At 45.6% G+C, this 17,967-nt stretch overlaps 1 protein-coding gene across 1 annotated transcript in view; it reads right to left on the reverse strand.

Moving 5' to 3' along the window:
- LOC119454113 (fatty acid synthase-like) overlaps positions 1-17,967 on the reverse strand; it is a 115,882-nt gene that overhangs the window by 29,230 nt on the left and 68,685 nt on the right. The window contains 2 exon segments of the mRNA XM_049667926.1: positions 2,728-2,847; positions 6,218-6,547. Of these exon segments, the coding sequence (XP_049523883.1) occupies positions 2,728-2,847; positions 6,218-6,547 (450 nt within the window).

Below are 17,967 nucleotides of genomic sequence, written 5' to 3' on the forward strand. Positions count from 1 at the left end.
CTTAACTGCACCTTGTTTCATGTCAAATCAATGTCGCTTTTTAAATTGCGGTACATAAGCAAGTCCGAGGGTGCCGCAGCTGGACTGGAAAACAGGTAAGTGGGTTGCTGCGATGCCTTGGGGAACGGTAAAAATTTATATTGCTTTGACGTGAAAGAAAGACAGTCGGCTTATATGGACAATTTTTAAGCAGGTGTCAAAAGATGGCTCGTCTCATTTCGCCTAGGCGTGCTTGAAATGGTGGGATGCATGCATTTCACTTACTGGAAAGCATAGTGAAGGGATATAGAAGTGCCAAATAATAATTCTGAGGAATAAAAGTTTCACAGCACCAGTCTCAGTCTTTATTGAACACGCAATGCAAAAAAATCTCCATTGCGGAGTTTAGGTTTATAGAGATTGATTTGGTGGTACATTCCACGTTTGCCAGAGGTATGTGTATTTTCTTGTGAATTGTAACTGTATGACAACGATCATGTCAAAGGTGTGTCACGTAATGTCCGCAGAATGTATACGTTAACATTACCAGTATTAAAAATGCCTGCTGCGAGAAATGATTGTACTTTGGTACCTAGGTATGCGTCGCATTGTATGTGCCACTCTAGAATGCCAAAATGAGTTTAGAATTCTCCGTTGTTCGGCGGAATCTAACCATGCGCCACCCACGGACATTACGGCGGCGCGCCACTAGATGACGCTGCGTGTGGCGTAAGAAGTGCAAGCGAGCAGCCCGGCTTCATACATATTCGGTCTTGGCAATACGGCGTTTCGCTACACTGCTTTAATGCTAATCTCATTAACGTCGACTCTCATTATGAGACGGGTTCGCGAGGATTTTTTTCGTACCTAAAGTTGGAGAACAGGAAAGCGCCGCCATTAATGCTCACCGGAAGTGACGCGCGTGGCACTTCGGCATGACCTCCGAGATCGGGGAGTGCCAGCGGCTGCCCGCGGTGTGCTTAAGAAACCTCGGAGGCGACGTGTTGGCAGTGGCGTCCTTCACGCTAACCACCAGGTGCGCGCATCGTCTGCTTAGGCATTAGTTTGAAGTGCTCATAAACTATAATTAGAGAATTACCAGCCTGGCAGCTTTGTCATAATTGCTTCAGTAATATGCGCATGCATTTATTAACAATATAGCGGAAGCAAAATTTTGTTGAAGTTGGCCTTTAAATGTAGATCTATCTGCACGTCGAACGTCCACAGGAGCAAGAGTCTCTCCCAGGCCACACAGCCCTTTGCTCTTGTTTCTGTTTCTATGTACCAAAGAAAATTTAAACTGAACGAAGCCGCCACAATTCCCCTGATGCGCTATGAATTTATCTGTCGTTGCCAGATCGATCACGAAAATTGGAGGACGCTTAAGCTTGGCCTTTAAAAGTGCAACGCGATAGCGTTATCGGGCTCCGTTCGCATCCCATTATTCTTTATGAGTAGGCTCCACAGCAACACTCAACAAGGGAAAGCCAGCTTACAAAGACCAAGCTTACACTGATCCTTTTAAAGTCGGCTTCACTTTTAAACAGAAACAAATTGCTGGAAAGACGTTTTTCCAGGGGCAATATAAGTGGTGCTATATTAAAATGTGAAGGCCCAAGCACTTTTTTATTATTTTATTAATTGTTTGCTGTGGCTCCGAGGCGCGCGCGTGTCCAAAATTTAGAAAGCGATCAGTTTTCAACATTCCCCTCAATGTTGCCTGGAACCAAAGTACAGCGAAACACTATCCGAATGCATCAGAGGTGGTCATAGCGCTAGAAGACACGGGAAAGAACGAGAGAACAAGACCGTGTCTCTAGCGTTAAGACCACCTCTGATGTGTCTAACTAAGTAGCCCAAAAAGCCATACTTGTAACCATCAGAATTGGTGGACGCTTAAGCTTCGCCTTTAAGAGTGGAACGCGATAGCATTCAAAGACCCCTGGCTGCTTATCAGGCTGCTTTCTCGTATATTCAAATTACAATCCGACGCTATCACGCCTGTAGGTTGTGGGTAAGTCGTACTGCGACACGGGGACCTTAACGCTGCCGCGTTAAAATGCGCTACGCACGTGAGACAAAAATCATTGCCTTGTGGTAATACCGTAGTGCTGATGTGCTCAACGGAGTGCCGCAACTTTCGTAGCTGAAAAAAAAAATGCAAGCACGCAGAATCGTATGATAGACCATGGCCACATTGGATTATGCACTCACCAGCTCTCGTGAGACGTGGTACCACTGAACTCTTGCTCCACGGCCTCGAGCCTGCTTGGCAGAATCACCAGACAGCAGTGGGTCACCCGGAAGTAGACAAGGCCACCGGACTATAATTACCTTTGACACGCGGTACCTTAGCTTCGCAAACCTATTTGTCTGTGCTGCGCAAACAACCTTGCACACACATGCAACAATTTATGCTACTGGGCCAACATTACGAAAAAAAAAAAAACAACCACTAGCAGGTTCAACGTGCATGTCGAAATCTACGTGAAGCAAGGCTTTCGCGAAGCGGTTCATTAACCGCTACAAACATGTTTATCTTCTTCTACAACGTGTCTTGCAGCATAGTGACATCTGCCCCAGACAGGACGGAAGGACACGGAAATCGCCTTTTGTTATCAGTCATGCATTTGCTTCTGCAGTGTGACAGGGTAGGCAGTCTGACCTCACTCGGGCTAAACTCTATCACTTTCCCTTTCATCTGCCACTTTCTCAAGCATGAAATTCTTACGCAATACCACAACTTACCTCTGCCTTTGGTTTCCCGCAACACGTGATCCTCGAAGGACAAGTCACGAGAGTTTGCGATGTTCCTCTCTTGAAGCTGCGGGAAGCGGCGCATAAGAAACTCCCGCTTCTCCCGGGAACCTGAATACGCGTTGCAAAACAGCGATCGCTAAAGGGGCACTCGAGAGAAAAGAAAATTGGGTCGTATTAGTAAACTAGCCTTCTATAACACACACACACACACACAAAAAAAAGAAACGGAACTCTCAGGGCACATTCACACGGGAGATTGACAGAGGTCGCACGACCAACCTGCGACTGGCGAGCAAGAAGCGAACCACGGCTGCCATTTTGCCCACAGGCAAGCACCACAATCCCCCCGCCACACCGAAATGTCTCGCGATTGGAGCGGTTCACGTCTTCTGCAGCTACCATCATCACGTAAAAAAAAAGACAAAAGCGTCAGCGCATCCAGAGTCCTGTTCTTTCGGCGCTGTTTGATTGAGTAGGTTTGCGACCATGGTCTTGTGACTAAAAAAATTTTAAAAAGCGAGCAGCCAACGACTGACCCAAAAGCGGTCGCTTTTCGACCATCTAAGTCACGCGAACTCAGGGAGTCGTCGATGTGCAGAGGCCCTTACAGTGAGTGGGGGATTTAGAGGTAAAAAAAAGAAGAAAAAGACGCAAAAACAAATTACTGGTGGCGACGCGACTACGAAAGTTCCGAACCAAAGCGCTTGTGACGTCATCAATGTTGGCGGCGTCTGCACAAGCATAGTAATTCTTTATACATAAAGATGTCATTGCAATATAAAGGAACCAAACCCTGAACTTGGCAAGTTTCAACAACTTTTATTACGTCACAAGTGATCAAACGGGAAAAGAAATGCTTTACAATTCGTGACGTCACATTGGCCTGCCTGTTCGCGGGGTTCGGCGCGAAGTTCCATAAATAGAGCTTCGATTTTTCAATTTCTCTTGAAATAATCAATTCCTCAGCGCAAAATAACTAAACTAGAGTTTTGAGAGAGTAATTTATCGATGCAAACTGATTTAGTATTTCGCTTTAGCGACTCTTAAGCAGCTAAGTTCGTATGCATGCGCAAACAAAACCAGAGCGAAGGTTGGGCGCTAAAAAGAGCGCATGCGTACAACACGACGCTGAGCTGCGACTGAAGGCCGCTGTGCTCGGTAAGCAACGTTTAATAAGACACTAAAGCCAAACGCCTAGTCCGTTAAGATCAAGGAGGTTAAAAAAAAAAAACTAATTTGTTCAGACTGGCAAGGTATTCTTTGGCAAGTTTATTTTCATTCCTCCCGCGCAAATGTGTCAATGACTGCGTAGCAAACGAAGCCCAACCTTCTCAATCGCGAATTTCTTGCCCAAACCATAGCGTCGGTGGGTCAGTGTGACGTCACGTATTTCCAAGTTTTTTTGTTTACCGTATTTGGATTTTTTAAAATACCCGTTGTAGCAGCAACGCAACGACCTAGGGAGTGGGACGGAACGAGTGTTAAAAGCCATGTTTTTCACCACCCACGTGATCACCTTGTGCGTCAGCCCGTCTTAACGCGCGCACCTGCTTGGAAACTGAGCCGAAATTGGTTTATAAAACGCAATTTTCGCAAATTATATGGGACGCTCTGAGTGTAGCCCGAATTTGGTGGATGGTTGCGATTACGGAATATATTATTTTAACAAACAAAATCATTAAACATATGATGTCACTAATCCTTATAGGTTGCATCTGGAAATCCTTGCGGGCTGTAAGGGGTTCGCTCTTAACATTTAGGAAGCTTTCCCTGTGAAAACGTGGGAGCAGAGATTATCTTTTACTCGGTATTCATTCCACCGAATTAGATGAGATCTGTTGCATTGAAAAAGTGGGAATGTGCGGACTGCAGGTAGTAATTTCTTTTATTTAACTAATTTAACCCTGTGCAAACATTTTTGAAAATAGGAAAATTAGGAATTACATTGTCGCCGCGTTTACAACTCGGTAAAGGAGGTATAAAAAGTACGTAATTCTGTAAGTAGCATCAATGGAGGTAACTAAAGCGCACAAAATTTGTGAATTACACACCGCGGTCACATAACCCAATCGTTGGTGGGTAGGAGTTTCATAAAACTCTCCTAAATATTGTAACCATTTCACGTCATGTAAACTAATAGGTTAATATGCTCTCCAATGCTATTCACTACATGCTTAGAAGAAGTATCAAGCAAATAGACTGGGAAGGCTTAGGAGTGAGGACCTACGGCGAATATCTCAGCAACCTCCGGTTTGCAGATGACATTGTCCTGTTCAGTAACACTGGGCAAGAATTACAACAAATGATTGAGGGCCTTAACCGAGTGAGGTTGAATATTAATATGCAGAAGACAAAGACGACGTTCACCATCCTGGCAAGGAAAGAAGAATTCGGGATCGCCAGTCAGCCTGCAGAGTCTGCCTGCAGAGACCTGCAGAACCCAGTCAGCCTGCAGAGACCTAGATACACGTGTACGTGTATCTAGGTCAATTAATGACAAGGCACCCTGATCATGAGAAGGAAATTTAGAGAAGTATAAAAATGTGTTGGAGTGCATACGGCAGGCATTGCCAAATGCGTACTGGGAGCATACCACTGTCGCTGAAAAGAAAAATGTACAATCATTGCATTCTACCGATGCTAACATATGGGGCAGGAACTTGGAGCTCAACAAAGAAGCTCGAGAACAAGTTAAGGACCGCACAAAGAGCGATGGAACGAAAAATGTTAGGCGTAACGTTAAGAGACAGGAAGAGCTAGAGCGGTGTGGATCAGAGAGAAAACGGGGATAGCCGATATTCTAGTTGACATTAAGAGGAAAAGATGGAGCTGGGCAAGCCAGGTAATGCGTAGGATGGATAACCGGTGGACCATTAAAGTTACAGAATGGATGCCAAGAGAAAAGCGCAGTGAGGACGGCAGAAAACTAGGTGGGGTGATGAAATTAGGAAATTTGCAGCTGGAAATTGGAATCAGTGAGCGCAAGACAGGGGTAATTGGAGATCACAGGGAGAGGACTTCGTCCTGCAGTGGACATAAAAATAGGCTCATGATGATGACGATGAAGCTAATGTACATAATTTGTGAGATTAGGGTGCTCCAACAAAATCAGTATACAGAATTGTGATTTGAATTTTTGACGCGGAGTTGTGGATTTGTAAACTTGGTGCTTGAATCGCACTGTAACTTACCAAATTTTGGCTAGTTCTTGTTAAATCTTGCAGAGCCTTCTGCTCTCTACAGTCGGGACAATTCAGCTTTTTTTTTCTTCGTTTGAATACAACAAATTTATTCAATCAACTAAGTGGTTGAGTAACGAGAGTACACCCGCTTTTCACATGTATTCGAGTAGGGAATACGGATTTTACACCGAGCTAGCCTCGACCCAGTTGTCAATCATCGCTTAACGAGATTTCTGCACGTATATATGTTCTTGGCATTTCGTTTTTTTTTCCTTCCTCCATCGCTCGATACTAACCCACGGTAGTGAACACGGTACATCCCATGGACAGCGCGATGGCGATGGCTGCCTGTCCCACGCCTCCGCTGCCGGAGTGAATCAACAGCGACTCTCCTGGTCGCATGCCGCCTTTTACGATGAGTGCGTAGTAGACGGTGGCATAAGCCACGGGCACCGTCGAGGCCTCCTCGAGACTCCAGGACTCCGGCACCTCCCACAGCGACTCCGGGCTCGTAGCCACGGCCGTGGCCATACCGAGTCCCGGCGTCAGGCCCATTACCCGCCGACCCTGGGGGTCTCGGCCAGAGAATTCCAGGCCCAGGAGGCACTTAAAGGTAGCCACGTCGCCTGCGCATCATCGGCAGAGTATAGACATTGCAGATTGACGATATCCCGCCGCCATAGTTGAGTATACGAGTGGCGACAGACGGGAAACCGTCGTCGTTAGTCGGCTGCCAGTGAAATAGTAGTGAGTTTTAGCCGAGCGTTGTTTACGCTCTGCTCCGCTCCCGTTTCACCCGTTCAGTGTGCTGATTTCGATTTATTTAGCAAGCGCGTCTCCGAGACGCATGATCAAGGCGCAGTCAGCTTGCCTACAAAACTTGGAGGAAGCTTAAGCTTCGCCTTTAAGAGTGGAACGCGATAGCATTCAAAGATCCCTGACTGCTTCTCACGCTTCCCGGCACCTGCAGCTTATGTAACCCTAATGTTTATCGGAAAACGCTGGCGGCGAATGCTATGCATGAAGGCGAGCTTTCTGGTAGAAACGCGGCCTCCTGCGTGGGCCATTCCCGGAGGTTGGGCACAGCCGCGCCAACAAAATTACGTCATTTTCAGTTTTCTGTTATTGTTTCGCACTTTTAATATTGCAGTCTGAGAAGATCTAACACAAAAGGCATGCGCTGTCGGTGATTTTTTTTGTGACATTTGTTTTTGGACTGTGATTAATCAAAATTCCGAGGAATAATTTTGTCAAGAATGTAAGACAAGGTATGAGCAACTTCAGTGACAGAATGGTGTGGCAATAAAACCTGTATATACGGCATGTTATATAGCAAGGCGCCGCATATACATAAACCTAAAAAATTAGTAGGTCGCTTATGGTACAACCAGAGTCCTGGTACAACTAAGACGACTTGAAGGAGAAAGCCTGAGTACCGCTAAATCAATCACACGACAACTTTTTTTGCTTAGTCGATCATCTTTACTTCGAACACATATTTTGCAAAATCAATTGGCAAGTCGTCCTTATTTCACTAAACCCGGACCGTGACTCAGCACTTACTCTTGCAGGGTCATCGTTACTCTGAACACATATTATGCCGTCACTTTTGCAAGTCATCCTTCATTCACCAAACTCGGACCATGACTCATCATCACTGAAATCACAATTTACAGTCGTTTTTGCAAGTCATCATGTCTTTTTGCAAGTAACCCTTTCTATGATTCACCAAATTCGAATCGTGACTCACCACTTTCTTTATTGCTGAGCCACTCTCACTTGGACCCTCAAATCTCAAATATATTTTTGCATGTCACTCCCCATTCTTCTTCTTTCTGGGGTTTTACGTGCCAAAACCAGTTCTGATTATGAGGCACGCCGTAGTGGAGGGACTCCGGATTAATTTTGACCACCTGGGGTTCTTTAGCGTGCACTACAACGCAAGCGCACGGGCGTTTTTACATTTCGCCTCCATCGAAATGCCGCCGCCGGGGCTGGTAAGTCACTCCCCCATTCATTAAACCATTGATACACTCTTAATTAACGCTTGGTTCACTCTTTATCCACCCTATCACTGCTTGGTTGACCTATCATCTCGGTTTTACTTGCATCACACTTGGTTTGCTCTATTACTCTAAATTTACAAGTTTCATCACTCCTGATTGAGCCTTCATTATCTTAGCTCACTCTGTTTCATCACTACCTTTCGTTTCACTCCTTTCACCCAACTAAACCTCTTTAATTCACCATCAATTCACTCCTAATTCACCTCATTCACCTCTATGTATACCCATTTTTATCATTATCATTACCATTATAACGATACCTACACCCTTTACTATCATTAATTCTCGGTTCTCAACCACTTATCAGGTTCCGACCCATTTTTTTCGCGTTGTGATGCTCATTATAATAATTTAATGATTAGCATGATCATTTATCGCTATGTATATTTCTCATGGAATCACCTATCAATTGATATATAATGTTATGGGGTTTGTAATGATCTTATTGAGTTATCGATTTTTTACGTCCTTTAACCAATTTTTTTGTCCGAATTCTGGCTCCACCTTTTCAAGGTCGCCTCAAAACGAGACATATAAAGCTTTCGCCTTAATATATACGGCAATTTTCGCTCGCGGCACGCCAACGCCGGTGCCGAATTCTTCCGATACCGACACCAGATTTTCTGCGACACCGGGCCCTTAACGCTTTCGCGTTAATCTGCAGATCCCACGCACAATGGGAATCGATGCAAGCGAAGCTTTCACAGCTGTTTGCATTCATTGACCACATTTGGCGGTGATGTTGAAGGCATTCGACATTCGTGATGTGATGTGAAATGTTACCTCTACTGCTCCTTTGTGCTTGTACCCGTAATACACAGAGTGACGTGTTTGTTTGAGGCGTTTTTGTGCGCCGCTGTTCGTAGCCAGCGAGAAGAATAGCACTGTCATTGGCTCACACGGCGCATCACATCGTGGCAGAAGTGCTGATGTGCTAAACGGCCGCTTGCGCACTGTGGCCCTAACGCTGCGACGCCGGTAGAATGGCAAACAAGGGCGCGTCAACGAAGAAGTACTAAAAGTTGTGCTTAACTTTGACTGTCTCAATTCTCCTTACAAAAAAAAACTTACAAAAAAAATGTGATCGATTGCACCACCAGTTCTGAAAGTTGGTAATGGTGTGTTGGAGTCGCAGCTCACGAGGCACACACTGAAGATCTCTTGCATAAACGTTTGGAAGCCAGCGGTTTTCGGGTTTCCTCAAATCGACGTTGAAGTCCCCCGGTGAGCACAAACAGCATGGTATCTATACACTGGTGCTGTGACAACAAGGTATCCATTCCCCGGATGCATATTGAGCGAACCTGAGCTCAAGGAAGTGTTTGATTTTTTTTTTTGCGTCACTGAGGGGCTAATGTAGACAGAGGCCAGTGGAGCGTCGACGGCCCCGTACTTGAGTTGCACAATGCATGCATCCGCAGCGTCCTAAACCAGTGCGCTCCTGGTTTCGAACCCGTGTGGTAAGGGCAATATTGCCGGCCCAGTGGCTAGATGGGTGGCCATCTAGTTTTTATAAATGGCCACTCCAACGCACCTGACATACTGTCGCTTCCAGTAGCGCTCGTTGGACACCGGTAATCTGTGGCAGGTCGGCACTCCACGTCTCCGACAAGGCGATGATGTCTGCTTTCGGCATTACGCAATCTGCTTGAATGTCCGGGCCGCGCGCGTTTAGATTGAACGTTGAAGGACGTGACTGAGACGTCTCCGTTTCTTGCGGCTTGTTGCACTCTGTCGATCGTGTGATCAAGACAAGTGCTTAATTCTCGCTTATATTAGCAGAACCATCGCGTCATGCAGAGTTCAGTGCGTGGTACTATTGCGATACTTAAATGTTGTCATCGTTTCTATTTGTTAGGTACAAGCCTTCGATAGCGGTGGCACGTGATAGCGCGCCGGTATACATGCCGCAAATGGTGCCTCTTGTCGTAGTCGTACACAACCTGTGCATACGTGCCACCCTGCGATTTCTGTATGGTCATTTCATTGACTTCTCCGATACGAAAGTAGACCCTCTTGCAAGTAACGTTATCGTGCTTGTATAAAGTTACGAACAGATTGCGCTTGTGTATGGGCACCCACTGGGGTCGTATTTCCGGCTGGCGCACCCTGGCGTGTCTTGCCTTGGTCTTTGGGACGAATAATGGTCGGGAAATTTCGCTTGAAAATGTTTCCTCCCGATGCAAAATATTGCGTAACTCGGGCGACAACGTTCTTAGAAAGTATCGGCGATATGGCCGTGTAGGAATCAAGAAGCAAAGCATTTCTGCAGGTCAAGAAGACATTTCAGTAATGTTTTGGCTAACCATTTTAACAACAGGTGTCGCGACACATGGTGTGTTTTAATTGCTTGATTAAAGAAACGTTGTTCTTTACGATGCTATGGGTCTGTGCTCAAATCGTGTTTGGCGTTTCCGGCAAGAATCGTGCGGTATTGGATCGTGGAGGAAGGAATGCTGCTCAATGGAAACCCTGGCAAAACGTAATTTCGGTGGCGTAGTGTGGTTCATCCGTAGCTTGAGGACACACTCGCGGACTTTGTACTGCTACGACGGACTATGGGTGGCGGCTAGCGACAAACGGTCGTCTTCCGAAGACAAGTGCCGCTACTTCTGATGAATGAGATGACAGCTCCGATGAAGAATGAGTGGTGCCGTTTCGAATATAAATGCGCTTCCGCCGTTTTTAGTAGTCTTCTTTTTTTTTCACCTAAACTTAGGGGGTCGACCTATGTTACCACTCGACCTATAATCCGTTTTATACGGTGGATTGCTTGTGACGGAGTTCAGTGGGTTTGAGCTCATCGTGCGTTAACGTAGCATTCATGCTCGCCCTGAAACGTGCGTTCTAAGCACACTGCCTGTACAAGCAACAGCAACCCGCTAATTGATGACTACCGCACATTATGATGTACTGAACGTTGATGAGCCGCCGCTCCGTATCGAAAGCTCATCTTACTGAAACTATCACTTTCGCGTAAGCACGGTGCACGTAATACCCGCGTAGTTTATTGCATAAATGTTGCATGTCGGAAACGGTCAACATTTTCTTACGACCTGCCCACTTTACGTTTACGCGTGTAATGTACGTGTAAGAAATTTGTCTATGCGTAAATATAGCGCACCTACTGCTCTAAATAAAAACGTGTATTCCCCGGATTGCAGTCTGTCTTTTTTTCAGCAAAATGAAGGTGGCATAGCGGACGTCACACACTACGTTGCTTTAATGTGTGCCTGGTATGCATCACTCTTTCTGCTAAACTGCTCCTTCGCGGTCAAATTTCAAACAAAGAAAGTATTTCGGGCTGCAGTGAAATTTAATGCCGCATTTGGATGCGCTATTGCTTGTCTTGTTCAGTTTCACTGGCAATACACATCGCCTAATTTTTTGCCAAGTAGTAAGTGTAGAAACTGCGGGGACGGAACCACAGCGCCGTCTGTCGTTATAGCGGAAAAACGTGACGTATGCCCTGTTTCGCACATAGCCTATATGGTTTCACCTCCACAGTGTCAGACGGCGCCACTGTTCTATTACGGCAAATATCTACACGCTCTGCTAGGCGCTGCAGTAAGCGGTCGCCTACAGGCAAGTAATACACTTGTCCTCGGTATTAGAGCAAGTCCACTACGAAATATGAGTGTGAACGAGTCAGCGGTTTAGCCAGAACGGGCACGCAGACCATCGCGTTCCACCTGCATTTTGACCGAGATGTCGCCCCACTGGTCTATGAAGCCGCCGCCGAGCTAGGCACAGCTGAGTGAAGTGGGTGGCTCCCGGTCCCTGTAGCCTAGGTACGAAGTTGGAGCGTTCTAGAGAACGTTTAACTAAACACGCTATTAAAATAGTTGTTATTTTCATTAGTAAATGTTCGTGCAAGCCGACCCCGGTTGCTGTCCTACCGCCGTCGCCAGGCCATCGTAACCATACAGTCTTCTCATTGCCCTCATGTCGTCATTGCCACGTGGTCGTCGTTATTCCATCGCTATAGTTTAGGAATCGACATTTCGTGGTCGTCACGCCGTTGTCGTTATACGCCTTTGTCGTTTGATCAAGGTCATTCCTTCGTCCCTTCATCGTCGCTGCGTTGGCGTCATACTATATCTATCGTCATGCCTTCATACTGATGAGCAACCTTGGCAAGCGAGTGTCATACCAAAGTGGTATGATTTCGGTGTGTGTGGCATATAGCCGAAGGAACGAAAATCTAAAATTTACCATTACACGTGTTAAATAAACGTGACGTCAGGAATATGGTCTGTCGCTACATTGCTCGATTGCTATTCGCTTCACCCTCGACTGTCATCGTGATATGAGTTCTGCCGCAATTTTTAATTTGTACGTTAGAATTCCAGAGGTGTCGCGTCCTACTTATATGATGTAAATGACGTACTTGTGAAGAAGAAGACGCGTCTCCGTCCAGCGGCATCGCCAACGCTCGGCCCGCTCTGCTCGCGCTGTTGGTCGCAGGTGTTTTTGGAGACGGTGCTCCACGCTGCCTCGCCGTTCTTGGAACTCGTAGCATCCTTGACGCACACCGCCAATAAACCTCTTCTCGTACGTAACAATTTCTCCGCTCCATTCTTATCCCTTGAAGAAATAACCTAGGCCCAAGAACAGCCAGATTTTCAGACGCATCTATGGTACTTGTAGTCACCAAAGATTCTAACCCACCGGGAAGTTATTAATAGAAGTCGTTAAAAGGACACTGCTACCTAAAATGTATAATCGAAACACAGCTTGGGGCTGCAGCCATCAGTGTTCTAGTATCAGTCATCGTATGCTGGATACACATTGCAGCACGCATATTCCACCACGCACCACTAAGCATTCCACCACGAATATAGAAATGGTATGCTATATTCTCCTCAGATTTTTTTTTTGTAAGTGGAGCTTGTTTGTAATTATTAGGTTGTCGCAGACATCAGTACACCAGGGTGTCCTTGAGAATGCGCAGCCGGATGCCGTCGTCGGTAGAGCTAGCGCAGGGTACAGGAGCAAGCGTCGCATATTATAACGGGGAGTATATGGGTCATTATCGTTATATCTCCCGAATTAAAAAAAAATATTGACTGTGCCAGATAGCATAATTATTGTCGTGTAGCTGAATTATTTGATGAGTCGAGACATTAATAGTACGAGATAACGAAACACATATTCAACTAATAAACAAATACATTAATTAAACCTTCTAGGTTATTAATTTACGGCACATATATTGCAATTAACGAATTGCAGCCTCTGCGTTTGCAAGAAGTATCCACTTGAATGAATCTCCAGTATGACACCAGTTTCTATATGTCATTCTTCAAAACGTGAGACGAAATACGTGGGCGTTACAGTTATTTTTGCGTTTCAATGCATAAAAGAGCGTTTTTGTAAAAAAGTTAGTGGAATAACCGTGCAATTTTACGGTGAGCTTTATGGCGCATATCTGCAAGCTGGTGTTATTGTTGAAATTAATTCCAACTGAATACGCCTTGCAAATTCACTAGCTACGATTTGTAAATTGCAATATGCGCCATAAAATAATTATTTAGGAAGTTAATTAATGATTTCAAAAATCTGTAGAATATGTGTTTCGATTTCTCGTGCAAGTGATGTCCGCGTCTCCGAATAAACCAGCTCAAGAACTAGAATTATGCTATCTGCAACAGGCGATTTCTAAAAATTCCGGAAACCTTAAAAGTTATGACCCCGTAGAATCGCTAAGCTGGGATATTCCGGGTGTTCAAAATTAAGCTTTGCGGAATTTTTAAAAATCGCCTGTGGCAGGTAGCATAATTCTTATCGTTCAGCTGGGTTATTCTAAGAGGCGGCATTAGTAGCACAGAAATCGAAACACATATTCAATTGCCAAGAATTGACTAATGAACTACTTAGTTAATTACTTTACCACTCGTATTGCAATTTACGAATTGTAGCCAGTGAGTTTGCAAGACGCATCCACTTGAAATGAATTTCCAGGATGACACCAGTTTCGATATATTATTTCCCAAAGTGTGGGACGAAATGCATGGGCGTTCCAGTTACTTTTATGCTTCAATGCGTAAAACAGCATTTTGCTAAAAATTAAGTGGAACAACAGTGCATGTTTACGGGGAGTTTGACGGCGCATATCTCCAAACTGGTCATTCTGGAAATTCATTCCAATTCTGACAAGCTCACCCGCTACAATTCGTAATTCCAATATGTGTTGTACAGTAATTAAATAGAAAGTTAAGTAGTGAATTTTTGTTTATCAACTGAATATGAGTTTCGATTTATCGTTCTACTAATGTCCGTCGCTTCGAATAACCCTGGTCAACGATAATATTATGCTACCTGCCACAGGCGATTTCTAAAAATTCCGTAAAGCTTAAAATGAACAACCTGTATATTGAAGCGTTAAAGAAATTGGAGGACGCTTAAGCTTCGCCTTTAAGAGTGGAATGCGATAGCGTTATCGGGACCCATTCACATCGCATCGTTCGTATACGGCAAGTAGGCTTCATTCACTGCAACACTGAACGTGGGAAAGCCAGCTAACAAAGACCAAGCTTACACCGATCCCCTTAAAGTCGGCTTCACCTATAATTGAAATGCATTGCTGGAATACCGTTTTTCCAGGGGCAATATAAGCGTTCTTATATTAAAATTTGAAGGCCCTAGCACCTTTTTTAATTTTTTTATTAATTGTTTGCTATTGCCGTGACGCGCGCAGGGCTGGTAGAAATGCTGGAAAAGGGGTTTGTGTTTGAGTTTCCTCGTAGCAGAATTAGGTTTTCTCGTACATTCAAATTACAATCCGACACCGATTGGTAAACACTCCGACGGCGAATCCGACGCCGAATGGTAAAGTCGTACTCTACCATTTTTCTGACGGATTTCACTGTGACAAATTCAATTTTCGTGGAGGGCCTGCGCGGTCGATGTGGTTGGATGATTTTATCCGCCACCCGCGATCACACGCCAGTTGCCGACGCCGCATTTTCTGCGACATGGGGCCCTAAACGCTATCACGTTAAAATGTTCGGGTATAGCGAAGGAGCCGCGCAGGGTATAGTGAATAATTTTGCATAGGTTGATTCCGGGCAGTGCCACAACAGAAACGCCAAGACTTCCGAAGGGTGTGAGAACAGCCTTATACAGCTTAGCTGTGTCGTGATGTATTAGTTGCTCGTGTTGATGCAGATTTGTGGAATCCTTTATGTGTTTGGCTTTAACCAAGCTTTCCCAACCACGCGACCGCGGATTAGGCCATCTCCATCAGCGGCACAGTTTACTCGGCGAGAAACCAACCAAGCAGCCAGGCCAAAACCACCAGGTGATGAGAAGAGAAAGCTCCGCTTTCATGCGTACAAAGTAAGTAAAAAAGGTAGATCTTACGCTTTTGCTTACATTTTTGACAACGTAGGATAGAAGCCAGCGGTTACTTGCGAGATACTTTACTAAGGGTTTTTCTATTATAAGCTAGCGAAAAGCTCGCAAGTAATCTCAAACGCGATACGCATGGCCTTCTGGAGTAACAAACATGGCTCTGAAAGATGGGATTCAAATAACTTTCACAAACTCATTGTCGGGTGTGTAGCAATTATTCGAAGACCTCTATGAGTTCATAGGAATTGAGTAATCGTGTTTCTTGGCAACCGCTGCGCCAAATTTCATGAGCGTTGTTCAATGGAAACATTAAAGTCTTGTCAATGTTGGTAGCGAGTTTTCGATTTAGCCTGTCAATCATTTAATAAATAAAGTTGAAAGTCAACAATGTTCAGAAAACTAAACTTATGAGTGCACAGATCTGTACCTCAGCAATGAAAAATGCTGTCATATTTCCGTGAATCGCATCTAATCGTGCATCTAAAGCGGACAAAAATTGGAAGGACGCTTAAGCTTCGCTTTTAAGAGTGGAACGCGATAGCATTTAAAGATCCCTGACTGCTTCTCACGCTTCCCGACAACTGCAGCTTAAAGGAATGCGGACACAAAAGTTGGCGGGTGTTTTTTTGCGTTGGAACAAAAGTTGAGCAGTTCAAAATGACAAATACAACAAGCTGCTTTGAAAAAAAAAAAGAACGAGAAACATCTTTTTTTTTGCGATTTTCTGTTGCACCTTGCCTCCAAACGGCCGCCGGCAGAAGCTGAAATTTGACGTCATAACACCCACCCGCGGCCAAGCTCGGCCACAGCTGTCGCAGTGTTTCCAGGGGTGTCGGTCCCTTGCAGCGTTTGTTTAACCCCTTTCGGCAATATTCGCACGTGGTCCGTCTGAAACACTATCCCCGTCGGCGCTCCACGCAGGTGGTGCGTCTTACATGCGCCTTCCCGCCGTCGTCGCTCGGTTTTGACGCGTTCGTCGCGGCGGAAGGAAATGCCCAGGCATTTCTGTTATAACAGCCTCGTCGGTCGTGACACGCCTCGCACACGTTTCCCAGAGACGAGAAGGTGCGTAAACTTTGGATACCTGCCTATTATTGAGCTTTAGCTTGTCCCGTAATCGGGTAAACGCGGCCGTTGGGGCATTCGGGCGGAACCATAAACGTGAGCGGCCTGTATGGTGCTGCCACCTGGTGGCGCAGAGCTCAAACAGACAAAAACAGCTAATATTGCAGTAACCAAGTGCATTCTACTTCGCTGCTGGTGTAAATCTTCGTCAGCAACACGATTACGGCACTACCGAAAATTTACACCAGGAAATGATCAATAATTCTTGCGTAAGTGCATGGTGCAGAGCGAAATCTTCGCGCTACGGTTCGCGAAAACCTGACCGGCACTCCCACGGCCGCCTACTCTTCTTCGTCGTTTGACGTGGAAGGCTCATAACCGTAAGCGGTAATATTCTTGCCAAGTTGGAATGGTCCTCGTCTTCAGACGTGTACTCATCGCTGGTAGACGCACCAGAACTCGAATCCATGCTCGCGATGGCAGCGTCGGCGCGCTTCGAATGACCGCGGCCGGCCGGCTGGCTATCTGACGAGGGTGTCGTGACGTCACGCCTTCCAATTAACTTCCGCGGGTCGGGCGGCGAGGCGCGCGCTCACAATAACGCCAGAAATAAAGCCATCGGCTCAAAAATGAGCTAAGTGACTACTTCTTTTCGGTGTAATCACACACTGAGGATTCATTTTCAACATTTTCGTAAAATTTTCAGATTTTGTCTCCGTATCCCTTTAAGCAGCCGTAATGGTTACCGAGAAACACTGGCGGCGAACGCTATGCACGAAGGCGAGCTTTCTGGTAGAAACGCGTCCTGTGGCGTGGGGCGATCCCGGAGATATTGCACAGGCGCGCCAAAAAAATTGCATAATTTTCAGGTTTCCGTTTTTGTTTCGTACATTTAATTTTTCAGTCTGAGAAGATTTAACATAAAAGGCATGCGCTGTGGGTGTTTTGTTTCATGAGATTTGTTTGTGGATTGTCATTCTCAAAATTCCGAGGAATAGCTTTGCCATGAATGCAAGACAAGGTATGAGCAATATTAATGATAGAATGGTGTGGCATACCTAAATATATTTGGAGGGCCTGCGTGGTTGGGATGATTTTCTCGGCCGCGGGCGCCAACGCGGACACCGTCGCGTTAAAACTGACGTATTAAGGCGAAAGCCTTTAGTGGCTTATACTCGCGGCGTCCTACTGTCCGTCCGTCCGTGCCCTGGAACGGTACCAGCTGTGGCCTCTCCCCCTCACACTCTCTCAGCAATCACGTGATGGCACAGCGGAGCGCGCGGCAACGCTCCTTCGTCAGACGTCTCGTTGCAGCAGTCAAGTTATACCCGTGCCACACGGGTAAAGTGAAGTGCACTTTGAGCGAGTGCACTTCAGCGCGCTGAGTGTCACTTTCGCGGTGTGCCGCTACACGAGAAAGAAAAGTGTTCTTTCAAATTGATGACCATGGCGACCGGGAGTCAGACGGGAAAGCATATGTTTATTAATATAAAAATGTGTGCACGAAAACAGTTTATTATTGTTAAAAACAACATTTACAATCCACCTTTATAAGCGCC

Source organism: Dermacentor silvarum, chromosome 5 (genome assembly GCF_013339745.2).
Source record: "Dermacentor silvarum isolate Dsil-2018 chromosome 5, BIME_Dsil_1.4, whole genome shotgun sequence".
NCBI classification, from domain to species: Eukaryota; Metazoa; Arthropoda; class Arachnida; order Ixodida; family Ixodidae; genus Dermacentor; species Dermacentor silvarum.